Source organism: Bufo bufo, chromosome 3 (genome assembly GCF_905171765.1).
Source record: "Bufo bufo chromosome 3, aBufBuf1.1, whole genome shotgun sequence".
Classification (NCBI taxonomy): Eukaryota; Metazoa; Chordata; class Amphibia; order Anura; family Bufonidae; genus Bufo; species Bufo bufo.
Window position 1 is genome coordinate 3,462,993 of NC_053391.1, and position 21,148 is coordinate 3,484,140.

The window sequence follows — 21,148 nt, forward strand, 5'->3', positions numbered from 1 at the left end:
ATACACAGCTCTGCAGACAGTATCTCACAGGACAGGATTAGATACACAGCTCAGCAGACAGTATCACACAGGACCGGATTAGATACACAGCTCAGCAGACAGTATCACACAGTACAGGATTAGATACATCTGTACATGAAGCTACACCATTAATCAGACATTGATTGGTTGTAGATGCAGCAGAGCTATTACCGCACAATGCCCGGGCCCCTGCGCTGTGTCCCCTCCCTAATCCTATCAACAACATCCAGAATATAAAGAGCCCAGCAGTGGACACAGGACCAAGGAGGCATCATGTACCTCACACCTCACAGCACCGCACTGCAATGTCTGCTCACAGCCGCTCTGCTACTCTACACAGGTGAGTCCATATCCCCCCATATCCGCACTGCACTGCTCTTATATACAGGTGACCCCCATATTATTATTATTATTTATTATTAAAGCGCCATTCATTCCATAGCGCTGTACATATGATAAGCGGTGCACATACATAATACAGACAATTGCACTAATCATAAACAAGACGAGTTACAGACTGGTACAGAAGGAGAGAGGGCCCTGCCCGCGAGGCTTACAATCTACATGGTATGGGAGAAGGACACAGTAGGTGAGGGTGAAGCAAGTCATGGCGGTATAGAGGCAGCAGGGTCACTGGTTGTCGGCTTGTCTGAAGAGGTGGTTTTCAGGTTTCTTTTGAAGGATTCCACTGTAGGTGAGAGTCTGATATGTTGGGGCAGCGAGTTCCAGAGTGTGGGGGATGCACAGGAGAAATCCTGGAGGAGATTGTGGGAAGAGGCAATAAGAGGAGAGGAGAGGAGGAGGTCTTGTGAGGATCGGAGAGTGCGTGTGGGGGTGTATCGGGAAAGTAGCTCAGAGATGTAGGGAGGGGACAGGTTATGGACGCCTTGTATGTATTTGTTAGTACTTTGAAGTGAATTCGTTGGGCAATGGGGAGCCAGTAAAGGGATTGGCAGAGGGGAGAGGCAGAGGAGTAACAGGGTGAGAGGTGGATTAGTCGGGCAGCAGAGTTGAGGATAGATTGGAGGGGTGCGAGAGTGCTAGATGGAAGGCCACAGAGGAGAGTGTTGCAGTAGTCTAGGCGGGAGATGATGAGGGCATGTACAAGAATTTTTGCAGATTCAAAGTTGAGGAAAGCGCGGATGTGGGAGATGTTTTTGAGTTGGAGGTGGCAGGTGGTGGAAAGGGCTTGGATGTGCGGTCGGAAGGAGAGGGCAGAATCCAAGGTCACTCCAAGGCAGCGGACTTGGTTGACCGGGGAGAGTGTGCAGCCATTGATCGTGATAGATAGGTCTGTTGGGGGGGTTGAGCAAGATGAGGGAAAGATGATGAATTCTGTTTTATCCATGTTAAGTTTTAGAAAGAGAAAGATGAAGAAAGATATAGAAGATAGACATTGTGGGATTCTTGATAGTAAGGTGGTGATGTCTGGACCAGAGAGGTAGAGTTGTGGTGTCGTCAGCGTAGGAGTGATACTGAAAGCCATGGGACTCTATGAGATGTCCCAGGCCAAAAGTGTAGATAGAGAAGAGCAGGGGTCCTAGGACAGAGCCTTGCGGGACACCAACAGAGAGGGAATGAGATGAGGAGGTGGTGCGGGAGTGGGAGACCCTAAACGTCCGGTCTGTGAGGTATGGTGTGATCCAGGAGAGGCCCAGGTCAGTGATGCCAAGAGATGAGAGAGTTTGTAACAGAAGGGAGTGGTCGACAGTGTCGAAGGCAGAGGACAGGTCAAGGAGAAGGAGGACAGAGTAATGGAGAAGGCAGAGGACAGGTCAAGAAGGAGGACAGAGTATTGTTTCTTGGTTTTGGCTGTCAGTAGGTCATTGGTGACTTTGGTGAGGGCAGTCTCAGTCGAGTGGTGGGGTCGGAAACCAGGTTGTAGCCGGTCAAAGAGGGAGCAGGAGGAGAGGTGGGAGGACAGTTCAGAATGGACATGTTGCTCAAGTAGCTTTGAGGCATATGGAAGAAGTGATATGGGGCGATAACTGGACAAAGAAGATGGGTCAAGTGAAGGCTTTTTGAGGATGGGTGTAATGGTAGCATGTTTAAAAGCAGAGGGGAAGACACCAGAGGTTAGTGATAGGTTGAAGAGATGAGATAGGGCTGGGATAAACACTGTGGTGAGGTTAGGGATGAGGTGGGATGGGATTGGGTCAAGTGCACAGGTGGTGAGATGTGATCTGGAGAGTAGAGTGGAGAGTTTTTCTTCTGTAATGGTGGAGAAGCAGCTTTTGGGAGAAGAGGACTGAGCAGTTGTGTAGAGGGTCTGTGGGGACTGTGTAGTGAAGCTTTCTCTGATGTTGACTATTTTTTGTTTGAAGTATTTGGCAAAGTCCTCAGCTGAGAAGAGAGTAGAGGGTGGGGGCGCTGGGGGACGGAGAAGATAGTTAAGTGTTAAAAAGTTTTTTAGGGCTGTGGGCCAGAGAAGATATGAGAGATGAGAAGTCGCCTGCTTCCCATCAGCGAGTGAGGACTTGAACATGAGGAGGGATTGTTTGTATGCGGTGAAGTGATCTTTAGGGTGGGATTTCTTCCATCGCCGATCAGCAGCCCTGGAAGCTAGTCTGAGATTTTTGGTCAGGTTGGTGTTCCAGGGTTGTCTGTTGGTTTTTCAGGATTTGTTGTGTATTTGTTGGGAGCAGCAGTGTCCAGAGCTGTACTTATTGTGGTGTTAGGGTCCATTCACACGTCCGCAATTCTGTTCCGCATTTTGTGGAATGGAATTGCGGACCCATTCATTTCTATGGGGCAGCACAATGTGCTGCCCAGATACTGAATTGCGGACCCGCACTTCCGGGTCTGCAATTCCTTTCCCAAAAAAAATAGAACATGTCCTATTCTTGTCCTCAATTGCGGAATGCACATTGTTACGGATGTCTGAATGGAGCATTATGCAGGGTGGTGGCAGCATCTGGGTCTTGGAGGGAACAGATGGTAGAGAGTGGCAGAAGAGAGTCAGAGAGCAAGCGAAAGTCGAGATGTTTGAGGTTCCTGCGGGGGTGTACTGGTGTGTGGACCGGGGGAGCAGCAGAAGAGACCAGTGAAGAGAAGGTGAGTAGGCTGTGGTCGGAGAGGGGGAGAGGCGAATCAGAAAGGTTACTACATAGGGGGCAGAGGCGGGTGAAGATCAGATCCAGAGTGTGACCATCTCTGTGGGTGGGAGCTGACGACCACTGTGAGAGGTCAAAGGAGGAAGAGAGCGATAGGAGTTTAGAGGCGGCCGAGTGGCAGGTGTCAATGGGGATGATGAAGTCACCCATGATGACAGGGGATGTCGGCAGAAAGTGTAGTAGCCAGGTGTTAAAGTGGTCAAGAAAGATGGTGGCTTGGCCTGGGGGGCGGTAAATGACGGCTACTTGAAGGTTGGAGGGAGAGTAGATGCGAACAGAGTGTACTTCAAATGAGGTGAGCGTAATGGAGGGTGGCAGTGGAGCTGGGCTGTAAGAGAAGGTGTCTGATAGGGGAAGACCAACTCCTCCAACCCCCCCCAGTCCCACACTGCACTGCTCTTATATACAGGTGACCCCCATATCCACACTGCACCCCACACTGCACTGCTCTTATACACAGGTGTCCCCCATATCCACACTGCACCCCACAACTGCACTGCTCTTATATACAGGTGACCCCCATATCCACACTGCACCCCACAACTGCACTGCTCTTATATAAAGGTGACCCCCATATCCACACTGCACCCCACACTGCACTGCTCTTATATACAGGTGACCCCCATATCCACACTGCACCCCACAACTGCACTGCTCTTATACACAGGTGACCCCCATATCCATACTGCACCCCACAACTGCACTGCTCTTATATACAGGTGACCCCCATATCCACACTGCACCCCACAACTGCACTGCTCTTATATACAGGTGACCCCCATATCCACACTGCACCCCACAACTGCACTGCTCTTATACACAGGTGACCCCCATATCCACACTGCACCCCACAACTGCACTGCTCTTATATACAGGTGACCACCATATCCACAATGCACCCCACAACTGCACTGCTCTTATATACAGGTGACCCCCATATCCACACTGCACCACACAACTGCACTGCTCTTATACACAGGTGACCCCCATATCCACACTGCACCCCACAACTGCACTGCTCTTATATACAGGTGACCCCCATATCCACACTGCACCACACACTGCACTGCTCTTATACACAGGTGTCCCCCATATCCACACTGCACCCCACAACTGCACTGCTCTTATATACAGGTGACCCCCATATCCACACTGCACCCCACAACTGCACTGCTCTTATATACAGGTGACCACCATATCCACACTGCACCCCACAACTGCACTGCTCTTATATACAGGTGACCCCCATATCCACACTGCACCCCACAACTGCACTGCTCTTATATACAGGTGACCCCCATATCCACACTGCACCACACACTGCACTGCTCTTATACACAGGTGTCCCCCATATCCACACTGCACCCCACAACTGCACTGCTCTTATATACAGGTGACCCCCATATCCACACTGCACCCCACAACTGCACTGCTCTTATATACAGGTGACCCCCATATCCACACTGCACCCCACACTGCACTGCTCTTATATACAGGTGTCCCCCATATCCACACTGCACCCCACAACTGCACTGCTCAAATATACAGGTGACCCCCCATATCCACACTGCACCCCACAACTGCACTGCTCTTATATACAGGTGACCCCCATATCCACACTGCACCCCACACTGCACTGCTCTTATACACAGGTGTCCCCCATATCCACACTGCACCCCACAACTGCACTGCTCTTATATACAGGTGACCCCCATATCCACACTGCACCCCACAACTGCACTGCTCTTATATACAGGTGACCCCCATCACTGCACTGCTCTTATATACAGGTGACCCCCATCACTGCACTGCTCTTATATACAGGTGACCCCCATCACTGCACTGCTCTTATATACAGGTGACCCCCATATCAAGACTGAAGCCCACAACTGCACTGCTCTTATATACAGGTGACCCCCATATCCACACTGCACCCCACAACTGCACTGCTCTTATATACAGGTGACCCCCATATCCACACTGCACCACACACTGCACTGCTCTTATACACAGGTGTCCCCCATATCCACACTGCACCCCACAACTGCACTGCTCTTATATACAGGTGACCCCCATATCCACACTGCGCCCCACAACTGCACTGCTCTTATATACAGGTGACCCCCATCACTGCACTGCTCTTATATACAGGTGACCCCCCATATCCACACTGCACCCCGCACTGCACTCCTCTGATATACAGGTAACCCCCATATTCACACTGCACCCCACAACTGCACTGCTCTTATATACAGGTGACCCCCATATCCACACTGCCCCCACAACTGCACTGCTCTTATATACAGGTGACCCCCATATCCACACTGCACCCCACAACTGCACTGCTCTTATATACAGGTGACCCCCATATCCACACTGCACCCCACAACTGCACTGCTCTTATATACAGGTGACCCCCATCACTGCACTGCTCTTATATACAGGTGACCCCCATATGCACACTGCACCCCACAACGGGACTGCTCTTATACACAGGTGACCCCCATATCCACACTGCACCCCACAACTGCACTGCTCTTATATACAGGTGACCCCCATATCCACATTGCACCCCACACTGCACTCCTCTGATATACAGGTAACCCCCATATTCACACTGCACCCCACAACTGCACTGCTCTTATATACAGGTGACCCCCATATCCACACTGCACCCCACAACTGCACTGCTCTTATACACAGGTGACCCCCATATCCACACTGCCCCCCACAACTGCACTGCTCTTATATACAGGTGAACCCCATATCCACACTGCACCCCACACCTGCACTGCTCTTATACACAGGTGTCTCCATATCCACACTGCCCCCTACAACTGCAATTCTCTTATATACAGGTGACCCCCCCATATCCACACTGCAATCCACAACTGCACTGCTCTTATATACAGGTGACCCCCATATCCACACTGCACCCCACAACTGCACTGCTCTTATATACCGGTGACCCCCATATCCACACTGCCCGCCACAACTGCATTGCTCTTATATACAGGTGAGCCCCATATCCACACTGCACCCCACAACTGCACTGCTCTTATATACAGGTGACCCCCATATCCACACTGCACCCCACAACTGCACTGCTCTTATATACAGGTGACCCCCATATCCACACTGCACCCCACAACTGCACTGCTCTTATACACAGGTGACCCCCATATCCACACTGCACCCCACAACTGCACTGCTCTTATATACAGGTGACCCCCATATCCACACTGCACCCCACAACTGCACTGCTCTTATATACAGGTGACCCCCATATCCACACTGCACCCCACACTGCACTGCTCTTATACACAGGTGTCCCCCATATCCACACTGCACCCCACAACTGCACTGCTCTTATACACAGGTGACCCCCATATCCACACTGCACCCCACAACTGCAGTGCTCTTATATACAGGTGACCCCCATATCCACACTGCACCCCACAACTGCACTGCTCATATATACAGGTGACCCCCATATCCACACTGCCCGCCACAACTGCACTGCTCTTATATACAGGTGACCACCATATCCACACTGCACCCCACAACTGCACTGTTCTTATATACAGGTGACCCCCATATCCACACTGCACCCCACACTGCACTGCTCTTATACACAGGTGTCCTCCATATCCACACTGCACCCCACAACTGCACTGCTCTTATACACAGGTGACCCCCATATCCACACTGCACCCCACAACTCCACTGCTCTTATATACAGGTGACCCCCATATCCACACTGCACCCCACAACTGCACTGCTCTTATATACAGGTGACCCCCATATCCACACTGCACCCCACAACTGCACTGCTCTTATATACAGGTGACCCCCCCATATCCACACTGCACCCCACAACTGCACTGCTCTTATATACAGGTGACCCCCATATCCACACTGCACCCCACAACTGCACTGCTCTTATATACAGGTGACCCCCATATCCACACTGCACCCCACAACTGCACTGCTCTTATATACAGGTGACCCCCCCATATCCACACTGCACCCCACAACTGCACTGCTCTTATATACAGGTGACCCCCATATCCACACTGCACCCCACAACTGCACTGCTCTTATATACAGGTGACCCCCATATCCACACTGCACCCCACAACTGCACTGCTCTTATATACAGGTGACCCCCATATCCACACTGCCCGCCACAACTGCACTGCTCTTATATACAGGTGAGCCCCATATCCACACTGCACCCCACAACTGCACTGCTCTTATATACAGGTGACCCCCATATCCACACTGCACCCCACAACTGCACTGCTCTTATATACAGGTGACCCCCATATCCACACTGCACCCCACAACTGCACTGCTCTTATACACAGGTGACCCCCATATCCACACTGCACCCCACAACTGCACTGCTCTTATATACAGGTGACCCCCATATCCACACTGCACCCCACAACTGCACTGCTCTTATATACAGGTGACCCCCATATCCACACTGCACCCCACACTGCACTGCTCTTATACACAGGTGTCCCCCATATCCACACTGCACCCCACAACTGCACTGCTCTTATACACAGGTGACCCCCATATCCACACTGCACCCCACAACTGCACTGCTCTTATATACAGGTGACCCCCATTTCCACACTGCCCGCCACAACTGCAGTGCTCTTATATACAGGTGACCCCCATATCCACACTGCACCCCACAACTGCACTGCTCTTATATACAGGTGACCCCCATATCCACACTGCCCGCCACAACTGCACTGCTCTTATATACAGGTGACCACCATATCCACACTGCACCCCACAACTGGACTGTTCTTATATACAGGTGACCCCCATATCCACACTGCACCCCACACTGCACTGCTCTTATACACAGGTGTCCTCCATATCCACACTGCACCCCACAACTGCACTGCTCTTATACACAGGTGACCCCCATATCCACACTGCACCCCACAACTGCACTGCTCTTATATACAGGTGACCCCCATATCCACACTGCACCCCACAACTGCACTGCTCTTATATACAGGTGACCCCCATATCCACACTGCACCCCACAACTGCACTGCTCTTATATACAGGTGACCCCCCCATATCCACACTGCACCCCACAACTGCACTGCTCTTATATACAGGTGACCCCCATATCCACACTGCACCCCACAACTGCACTGCTCTTATATACAGGGGACCCCCATATCCACACTGCACCCCACAACTGCACTGCTCTTATATACAGGTGACCCCCCCATATCCACACTGCACCCCACAACTGCACTGCTCTTATATACAGGTGACCCCCATATCCACACTGCACCCCACAACTGCACTGCTCTTATATACAGGTGACCCCCATATCCACACTGCACCCCACAACTGCACTGCTCTTATATACAGGTGACCCCCATATCCACACTGCACCCCACACTGCACTGCTCTTATACACAGGTGACCCCCATATCCACACTGCACCCCACACTGCACTGCTCTTATATACAGGTGACCCCCCATATCCACACTGCACCCCACACTGCACTGCTCTTATACACAGGTGTCCTCCATATCCACACTGCACCCCACAACTGCACTGCTCTTATACACAGGTGACCCCCATATCCACACTGCACCCCACAACTGCACTGCTCTTATATACAGGTGACCCCCATATCCACACTGCACCCCACAACTGCACTGCTCTTATATACAGGTGACCCCCATATCCACACTGCACCCCACAACTGCACTGCTCTTATATACAGGTGACCCCCCCATATCCACACTGCACCCCACAACTGCACTGCTCTTATATACAGGTGACCCCCATATCCACACTGCACCCCACAAATGCACTGCTCTTATATACAGGTGACCCCCATATCCACACTGCACCCCACAACTGCACTGCTCTTATATACAGGTGACCCCCATATCCACACTGCACCCCACAACTGAACTGCTCTTATACACAGGTGTCCCCCATATCCACACTGCACCCCACAACTGCACTGCTCTTATACACACGTGGCCTTCATATCCACACTGCACCCCACAACTGCACTGCTCTTATATACAGGTGACCCCTATATCCACACTGCACCCCACAACTGCACTGCTCTTATATACAGGTGACCACCATATCCACACTGCCCCCCACAACTGCACTGCTCTTATATACAGGTGACCCCCATATCCACACTGCACCCCCCATTTGCACTTCTCTTATATACAGATGACCCCCATATCCACACTGCACCCCACAACTGCACTGCTCTTATATACAGGTGACCCCCATATCCACACTGCCCCCCACAACTGCACTGCTCTTATATACAGGTGACCCCCATATCCACATTGCCCCCCACAACTGCACTGCTCTTATATACAGGTGACCCCCGTATCCACACTGCACTGCTCTTATATACTGGTGACCCCCCCATATCCACACTGCACCCCACACTGCACTGCTCTTATATACAGGTGACCCCCATATCCACACTGCACCCCACACTGCACTGCTCTTATATACAGGTGACCCCCATATCCACACTGCACCCCACACTGCACTGCTCTTATATATAGGTGACCCCCATATCCACACTGCACTGCTCTTATATACAGGTGACCCCCATATCCACACTGCACCCCACACTGCACTGCTCTTATACATAGGTGTCCCCCATATTCACACTGCACCCCACAACTGCACTGCTCTTATATACAGGTGACCCCCATATCCACACTGCACCCCACAACTGCACTGCTCTTATATACAGGTGACCCCCATATCCACACTGCACCCCACAACTGCACTGCTCTTATATACAGGTGACCCCCATATCCACACTGCACCCCACACTGCACTGCTCTTATATACAGGTGACCCCCATATCCACACTGCACCCCACAACTGAACTGCTCTTATACACAGGTGTCCCCCATATCCACACTGCACCCCACAACTGCACTGCTCTTATATACAGGTGACCCCCATATCCACACTGCACCCCACAACTGCACTGCTCTTATATACAGGTGACCCCCATATCCATATTGCCCCCCACAACTGCACTGCTCTTATATACAGGTGACCCCCGTATCCACACTGCACTGCTCTTATATACTGGTGACCCCCCCCCCATATCCACACTGCACCCCACACTGCACTGCTCTTATATACAGGTGACCCCCATATCCACACTGCACCCCACACTGCACTGCTCTTATATACAGGTGACCCCATATCCACACTGCACCCCACACTGCACTGCTCTTATATATAGGTGACCCCCATATCTACACTGCACTGCTCTTATATACAGGTGACCCCCATATCCACACTGCACCCCACACTGCACTGCTCTTATACATAGGTGTCCCCCATATTCACACTGCACCCCACAACTGCACTGCTCTTATATACAGGTGACCCCCATATCCACACTGCACCCCACAACTGCACTGCTCTTATATACAGGTGACCCCCATATCCACACTGCACCCCACAACTGCACTGCTCTTATATACAGGTGACCCCCATATCCACACTGCACCCCACACTGCACTGCTCTTATATACAGGTGACCCCCATATCCACACTGCACCCCACAACTGAACTGCTCTTATACACAGGTGTCCCCCATATCCACACTGCACCCCACAACTGAACTGCTCTTATATACAGGTGACCCCCATATCCACACTGCACCCCACAACTGCACTGCTCTTATATACAGGTGACCCCCATATCCATATTGCCCCCCACAACTGCACTGCTCTTATATACAGGTGACCCCCGTATCCACACTGCACTGCTCTTATATACTGGTGACCCCCCCCCCCCATATCCACACTGCACCCCACACTGCACTGCTCTTATATACAGGTGACCCCCATATCCACACTGCACCCCACACTGCACTGCTCTTATATACAGGTGACCCCATATCCACACTGCACCCCACACTGCACTGCTCTTATATATAGGTGACCCCCATATCTACACTGCACTGCTCTTATATACAGGTGACCCCCATATCCACACTGCACCCCACACTGCACTGCTCTTATACATAGGTGTCCCCCATATTCACACTGCACCCCACAACTGCACTGCTCTTATATACAGGTGACCCCCATATCCACACTGCACCCCACAACTGCACTGCTCTTATATACAGGTGACCCCCATATCCACACTGCACCCCACAACTGCACTGCTCTTATATACAGGTGACCCCCATATCCACACTGCACCCCACACTGCACTGCTCTTATATACAGGTGACCCCCATATCCACACTGCACCCCACAACTGAACTGCTCTTATACACAGGTGTCCCCCATATCCACACTGCACCCCACAACTGCACTGCTCTTATATACAGGTGACCCCCATATCCACACTGCACCCCACAACTGCACTGCTCTTATATACAGGTGACCCCCATATCCACACTGCACCCCACAACTGCACTGCTCTTATATACATGTGACCCCCATATCCACACTGCACCCCACACTGCACTGCTCTTATATACAGGTGACCCCCATATCCACACTGCACCCCACAACTGAACTGCTCTTATACACAGGTGTCCCCCATATCCACACTGCACCCCACAACTGCACTGCTCTTATATACAGGTAACCCCCATATCCACACTGCACCCCACAACTGCACTGCTCTTATATACAGGTGACCCCCCATATCCACACTGCACCACACACTGCACTGCTCTTATATACAGGTGACCCCCATATCCACACTGCACCCCACACTGCACTGCTCTTATATACAGGTGACCCCCATCAATGCACTGCTCTTATATACAGGTGACCCCCCATATCCACACTGCACCCCACAACTGCACTGCTCTTATATACAGGTGACCCCCATATCCACACTGCACCCCACACTGCACTGCTCTTATACACAGGTGTCCCCCATATCCACACTGCACCCCACAACTGCACTGCTCTTATATACAGGTGACCCCCATATCCACACTGCACCCCACAACTGCACTGCTCTTATATACAGGTGACCCCCATCACTGCACTGCTCTTATATACAGGTGACCCCCATCACTGCACTGCTCTTATATACAGGTGACCCCCATCACTGCACTGCTCTTATATACAGGTGACCCCCATATCAAGACTGAACCCCACAACTGCACTGCTCTTATATACAGGTGACCCCCATATCCACACTGCACCCCACAACTGCACTGCTCTTATATACAGGTGACCCCCATATCCACACTGCACCACACACTGCACTACTCTTATACACAGGTGTCCCCCATATCCACACTGCACCCCACAACTGCACTGCTCTTATATACAGGTGACCCCCATATCCACACTGCGCCCCACAACTGCACTGCTCTTATATACAGGTGACCCCCATCACTGCACTGCTCTTATATACAGGTGACCCCCATATCCACACTGCACCCCGCACTGCACTCCTCTGATATACAGGTAACCCCCATATTCACACTGCACCCCACAACTGCACTGCTCTTATATACAGGTGACCCCCATATCCACACTGCCCCCACAACTGCACTGCTCTTATATACAGGTGACCCCCATATCCACACTGCACCCCACAACTGCACTGCTCTTATATACAGGTGACCCCCATATCCACACTGCACCCCACAACTGCACTGCTCTTATATACAGGTGACCCCCATCACTGCACTGCTCTTATATACAGGTGACCCCCATATGCACACTGCACCCCACAACTGGACTGCTCTTATACACAGGTGACCCCCATATCCACACTGCACCCCACAACTGCACTGCTCTTATATACAGGTGACCCCCATATCCACACTGCACCCCACACTGCACTCCTCTGATATACAGGTAACCCCCATATTCACACTGCACCCCACAACTGCACTGCTCTTATATACAGGTGACCCCCATATCCACACTGCACCCCACAACTGCACTGCTATTATACACAGGTGACCCCCATATCCACACTGCCCCCCACAACTGCACTGCTCTTATATACAGGTGAACCCCATATCCACACTGCACCCCACACCTGCACTGCTCTTATACACAGGTGTCTCCATATCCACACTGCCCCCTACAACTGCAATTCTCTTATATACAGGTGACCCCCCCATATCCACACTGCAATCCACAACTGCACTGCTCTTATATACAGGTGACCCCCATATCCACACTGCACCCCACAACTGCACTGCTCTTATATACAGGTGACCCCCATATCCACACTGCACCCCACAACTGCACTGCTCTTATATACAGGTGACCCCCATATCCACACTGCACCCCACACTGCACTGCTCTTATATACAGGTGACCCCCATATCCACACTGCACCCCACAACTGAACTGCTCTTATACACAGGTGTCCCCCATATCCACACTGCACCCCACAACTGCACTGCTCTTATATACAGGTGACCCCCATATCCACACTGCCCCCACAACTGCACTGCTCTTATATACAGGTGACCCCCATATCCACACTGCACCCCACAACTGCACTGCTCTTATATACAGGTGACCCTTATATCCACACTGCACCCCACAACTGCACTGCTCTTATATACAGGTGACCCCCATCACTGCACTGCTCTTATATACAGGTGACCCCCATATGCACACTGCACCCCACAACTGGACTGCTCTTATACACAGGTGACCCCCATATCCACACTGCACCCCACAACTGCACTGCTCTTATATACAGGTGACCCCCATATCCACACTGCACCCCACACTGCACTCCTCTGATATACAGGTAACCCCCATATTCACACTGCACCCCACAACTGCACTGCTCTTATATACAGGTGACCCCCATATCCACACTGCACCCCACAACTGCACTGCTCTTATACACAGGTGACCCCCATATCCACACTGCCCCCCACAACTGCACTGCTCTTATATACAGGTGAACCCCATATCCACACTGCACCCCACACCTGCACTGCTCTTATACACAGGTGTCTCCATATCCACACTGCCCCCTACAACTGCAATTCTCTTATATACAGGTGACCCCCCCCATATCCATACTGCAATCCACAACTGCACTGCTCTTATATACCGGTGACCCCCATATCCACACTGCCCGCCACAACTGCACTGCTCTTATATACAGGTGAGCCCCATATCCACACTGCACCCCACAACTGCACTGCTCTTATATACAGGTGACCCCCATATCCACACTGCACCCCACAACTGCACTGCTCTTATATACAGGTGACCCCCATATCCACACTGCACCCCACAACTGCACTGCTCTTATACACAGGTGACCCCCATATCCACACTGCACCCCACAACTGCACTGCTCTTATATACAGGTGACCCCCATATCCACACTGCACCCCACAACTGCACTGCTCTTATATACAGGTGACCCCCATATCCACACTGCACCCCACAACTGCACTGCTCTTATATACAGGTGACCCCCCCATATCCACACTGCACCCCACAACTGCACTGCTCTTATATACAGGTGACCCCCATATCCACACTGCACCCCACAACTGCACTGCTCTTATATACAGGTGACCCCCATATCCACACTGCACCCCACAACTGCACTGCTCTTATATACAGGTGACCCCCCCATATCCACACTGCACCCCACAACTGCACTGCTCTTATATACAGGTGACCCCCATATCCACACTGCACCCCACAACTGCACTGCTCTTATATACAGGTGACCCCCATATCCACACTGCACCCCACAACTGCACTGCTCTTATATACAGGTGACCCCCCCATATCCACACTGCACCCCACAACTGCACTGCTCTTATATACAGGTGACCCCCATATCCACACTGCACCCCACAACTGCACTGCTCTTATATACAGGTGACCCCCCCATATCCACACTGCACCCCACAACTGCACTGCTCTTATATACAGGTGACCGCCATATCCACACTGCACCCCACAACTGCACTGCTCTTATATACAGGTGACCCCCATATCCACACTGCACCCCACAACTGCACTGCTCTTATATACAGGTGACCCCCATATCCACACTGCACCCCACACTGCACTGCTCTTATACACAGGTGACCCCCATATCCACACTGCACCCCACACTGCACTGCTCTTATATACAGGTGACCCCCATATCCACACTGCACCCCACACTGCACTGCTCTTATACACAGGTGTCCTCCATATCCACACTGCACCCCACAACTGCACTGCTCTTATACACAGGTGACCCCCATATCCACACTGCACCCCACAACTGCACTGCTCTTATATACAGGTGACCCCCATATCCACACTGCACCCCACAACTGCACTGCTCTTATATACAGGTGACCCCCATATCCACACTGCACCCCACAACTGCACTGCTCTTATATACAGGTGACCCCCCCATATCCACACTGCACCCCACAACTGCACTGCTCTTATATACAGGTGACCCCCATATCCACACTGCACCCCACAACTTCACTGCTCTTATATACAGGTGACCCCCATATCCACACTGCACCCCACAACTGCACTGCTCTTATATACAGGTGACCCCCATATCCACACTGCACCCCACAACTGAACTGCTCTTATACACAGGTGTCCCCCATATCCACACTGCACCCCACAACTGCACTGCTCTTATATACAGGTGACCCCTATATCCACACTGCACCCCACAACTGCACTGCTCTTATATACAGGTGACCCCTATATCCACACTGCACCCCACAACTGCACTGCTCTTATATACAGGTGACCACCATATCCACACTGCCCCCCACAACTGCACTGCTCTTATATACAGGTGACCCCCATATCCACACTGCACCCCACACTGCACTGCTCTTATATATAGGTGACCCCCATATCCACACTGCACTGCTCTTATATACAGGTGACCCCCATATCCACACTGCACCCCACACTGCACTGCTCTTATACATAGGTGTCCCCCATATTCACACTGCACCCCACAACTGCACTGCTCTTATATACAGGTGACCCCCATATCCACACTGCACCCCACAACTGCACTGCTCTTATATACAGGTGACCCCCATTTCCACACTGCACCCCACAACTGCACTGCTCTTATATACAGGTGACCCCCATATCCACACTGCACCCCACACTGCACTGCTCTTATATACAGGTGACCCCCATATCCACACTGCACCCCACAACTGAACTGCTCTTATACACAGGTGTCCCCCATATCCACACTGCACCCCACAACTGCACTGCTCTTATATACAGGTGACCCCCATATCCACACTGCACCCCACAACTGCACTGCTCTTATATACAGGTGACCCCCATATCCACATTGCCCCCCACAACTGCACTGCTCTTATATACAGGTGACCCCCGTATCCACACTGCACTGCTCTTATATACTGGTGACCCCCCCATATCCACACTGCACCCCACACTGCACTGCTCTTATATACAGGTGACCCCCATATCCACACTGCACCCCACACTGCACTGCTCTTATATACAGGTGACCCCCATATCCACACTGCACCCCACACTGCACTGCTCTTATATATAGGTGACCCCCATATCTACACTGCACTGCTCTTATATACAGGTGACCCCCATATCCACACTGCACCCCACATTGCACTGCTCTTATACATAGGTGTCCCCCATATTCACACTGCACCCCACAACTGCACTGCTCTTATATACAGGTGACCCCCATATCCACACTGCACCCCACAACTGCACTGCTCTTATATACAGGTGACCCCCATATCCACACTGCACCCCACAACTGCACTGCTCTTATATACAGGTGACCCCCATATCCACACTGCGCCCCACACTGCACTGCTCTTATATACAGGTGACCCCCATATCCACACTGCACCCCACAACTGAACTGCTCTTATACACAGGTGTCCCCCATATCCACATTGCACCCCACAACTGCACTGCTCTTATATACAGGTGACCCCCATATCCACACTGCACCCCACAACTGCACTGCTCTTATATACAGGTGACCCCCATATCCACACTGCACCCCACAACTGCACTGCTCTTATATACAGGTGACCCCCATATCCACACTGCACCCCACACTGCACTGCTCTTATATACAGGTGACCCCCATATCCACACTGCACCCCACAACTGAACTGCTCTTATACACAGGTGTCCCCCATATCCACACTGCACCCCACAACTGCACTGCTCTTATATACAGGTAACCCCCATATCCACACTGCACCCCACAACTGCACTGCTCTTATATACAGGTGACCCCCCATATCCACACTGCACCACACACTGCACTGCTCTTATATACAGGTGACCCCCATATCCACACTGCACCCCACACTGCACTGCTCTTATATACAGGTGACCCCCATATCCACACTGCACCCCACAACTGAACTGCTCTTATACACAGGTGTCCCCCATATCCACACTGCACCCCACAACTGCACTGCTCTTATATACAGGTGACCCACATATCCACACTGCACCCCACACTGCACTGCTCTTATATACAGGTGACCCCCCATATCCACACTGCACCCCACAACTGCACTGCTCTTATATACAGGTGACCCCCATATCCACACTGCACCCCACAACTGCACTGCTCTTATATACAGGTGACCCCCATATCCACACTGCACCCCACACTGCACTGCTCTTATATACAGGTGACCCCCATATCCACACTGCACCCCACAACTGAACTGCTCTAATACACAGGTGTCCCCCATATCCACACTGCACCCCACAACTGCACTGCTCTTATATACAGGTGACCCCCATATCCACACTGTACCCCACAACTGCACTGCTCTTATATACAGGTGACCCCTATATCCACACTGCACCCCACAACTGCACTGCTCTTATATACAGGTGACCCCCATATCCACACTGCCCCCCACAACTGCACTGCTCTTATATACAGGTGACCCCCATATCCACACTGCACCCCACAACTGCACTGCTCTTATATACAGGTGACCCCAATACCCACACTGCACCCCACAACTGCACTTCTCTTATATACAGATGACCCCCAAATCCACACTGCACCCCACAACTGCACTGCTCTTATATACAGGTGACCCCCATATCCACACTGCCCCCCACAACTGCACTGCTCTTATATACAGGTGACCCCCGTATCCACACTGCACTGCTCTTATATACAGGTGACCCCCCCATATCCACACTGCACCCCCCACTGCACTGCTCTTCTATACAGGTGACCCCCATATCCACACTGCACCCCACACTGCACTGCTCTTATATACAGGTGACCCCCATATCCACACTGCACCCCACACTGCACTGCTCTTATATATAGGTGACCCCCATATCCACACTGCACTGCTCTTATATACAGGTGACCCCCATATCCACACTGCACCCCACACTGCACTGCTCTTATACATAGGTGTCCCCCATATCCACACTGCACCCCACAACTGCACTGCTCTTATATACAGGTGACCCCCATATCCACCCTGCACCCCACAACTGCACTGCTCTTATATACAGGTGACCCCCATATCCACACTGCACCCCACAACTGCACTGCTCTTATATACAGGTGACCCCCATATCCACACTGCACCCCACACTGCACTGCTCTTATATACAGGTGACCCCCATATCCACACTACACCCCACAACTGCACTGCTCGTATATACAGGTGACCCCCATATCCACATTGCACCCCACACTGCACTGCTCTTATATACAGGTGACCCCCATATCCACACTGCACCCCACAACTGCACTGCTCTTATATACAGGTGACCCCCATATCCACACTGCACCCCACACTGCACTGCTCTTATATACAGGTGACCCCCATATCCACACTGCACCCCACAACTGCACTGCTCTTATATACAGGTGACCCCCATATCCACACTGCACCCCACACTGCACTGCTCTTATATACAGGTGACCCCCATATCCACACTGCACCCCACAACTGCACTGCTCTTATATACAGGTGACCCCCATATCCACACTGCACCCCACACTGCACTGCTCTTATATACAGGTGACCCCCATATCCACACTGCACCCCACACTGCACTGCTCTTATATACAGGTGACCCCCATATCCACACTGCACTGCTCTTATATACAGGTGACCCCATACTTCTTGAACCGTTTGCTATAAAAACAAAAAGGGAATTTCTTACGACCTAATACTTCTGAGGGGTTGTGACAATGTATCGGTGTAGGTTGGAGTTCTTAGAATGGAGTCTATAGATTTGTGCTGCTGCTTTGTTTTTCACACAGCGACTTGTCTGCACTGACACACTGTAACAAGTCCTCAGCTGTGTAAGCAGGAGTAATTCAGTACATGAATATTCTTAGTCAAGCAAGCAGAGATCTTGAAAATTTTGAGGACTCAAATCAAAACTTGTACTTAAATAGCAATGTAGCTGTGAGTTCAGGAGGCTGCCCCGGCCGTGCTGAGGTGTCGTTACAGTGTGACGTGTCAGGATTTCCTTATATCCGTATGTCACACATCCACTCATGTTCTGTCACACATGTCCCCTGACAGCTCCGCCTCACGCGTGACACAGTTCACACCTCGCCGCCACGTTACTGATGCCACAGTCCTATAAATATTCATCACAGTTCACCCCCATAACGACAAACACCAAACCAACACAACCCTGACACCACAGCACAGCGACCCCAACATCACTGCCCCTCCTATCTGCCCCTGTAACCCTGCTGTCTGCCCCCCTGTCTTCCACCAGGTGGCGCTGTCTCTGTATGTTCCTGTATAGTATCAGAGCGCAGCCCCCTGATATCTGCCCCTGTAACCCTGCTGTCTTCCCCCCCCTGTCCTCCACCAGGTGGCGCTGTCTCTGTATGTTCCTGTATAGTATCAGAGCGGAGCCCCCTGATATCTGCCCTGTAACCCTGCTGTCTGCCCCCCTGTCCTCCACCAGGTGTCGCTGTCTCTGTATGTTCCTGTATAGTATCAGAGCGGAGCCCCCTGATATCTGCCTCTGTAACCCTGCTGTCTGCCCCCTGTCCTCCACCAGATGGCGCTGTCTGTGTATGTTCCTGTACAGTATCAGAGCGGAGCCCCTTGATATCTGCCCCTGTAACCCTGCTGTCTGCCCCCCTGTCCTCCACCAGGTGGCGCTGTCTCTGTATGTTCCTGTACAGTATCAGAGCGGAGCCCCCTGATATCTGCCCCTGTAACCCTGCTGTCTGCCCCCCTGTCCTCCACCAGGTGGCGCTGTCTCTGTATGTTCCTGTATAGTATCAGAGCGGAGCCCCCTGATATCTGCCCCTGTAACCCTGCTGTCTGCCCCCTGTCCTCCACCAGGTGGCGCTGTCTCTGTATGTTCCTGTATAGTATCAGAGCGGAGCCCCCTGATATCTGCCCCTGTAACCCTGCTGTCTGCCCCCTGTCCTCCACCAGGTGGCGCTGTCTCTGTATGTATCTGTATAGTATCAGAGCGGAGCCCCCTGATATCTGCCCCTGTAACCCTGCTGTCTGCCCCCCTGTCCTCCACCAGGTGGCGCTGTCTCTGTATGTTCCTGTATAGTATCAGAGCGGAGCCCCCTGATATCTGCCCCTGTAACCCTCCTGTCTGCCCCCCTGTCCTCCACCAGGTGGCGCTGTCTCTGTATGTATCTGTATAGTATCAGAGCGCAGCCCCCTGATATCTGCCCCTGTAACCCTGCTGTCTGCCCCCCTGTCCTCCACCAGGTGGCGCTGTCTCTGTATGTTCCTGTATAGTATCAGAGCGGAGCCCCCTGATATCTGCCCCTGTAACCCTGCTGTCTGCCCCCTGTCCCTCCACCAGATGGCGCTGTCTCTGTATGTTCCTGTACAGTATCAGAGCGGAGCCCCCTGATATCTGCCCCAGTAACCCTGCTGTCTGCCCCCTGTCCTCCACCAGGTGGCGCTGTCTCTGTATGTTCCTGTATAGTATCAGAGCGG

At 51.9% G+C, this 21,148-nt stretch overlaps 1 protein-coding gene across 1 annotated transcript in view; it reads left to right on the forward strand.

Annotated features, from left to right (window-relative positions):
* Positions 1–293: 293 nt before the first annotated feature.
* Positions 294–21,148, forward strand: part of LOC120993162 (immunoglobulin superfamily member 3-like) — a 40,787-nt gene continuing 19,932 nt past the window's right edge. The window contains exon 1 of the mRNA XM_040421729.1: positions 294–361. Coding sequence (XP_040277663.1) covers positions 295–361 — 67 coding nt within the window. The 5' untranslated portion in view covers position 294. The remainder of the gene's footprint in view (positions 362–21,148) is intronic.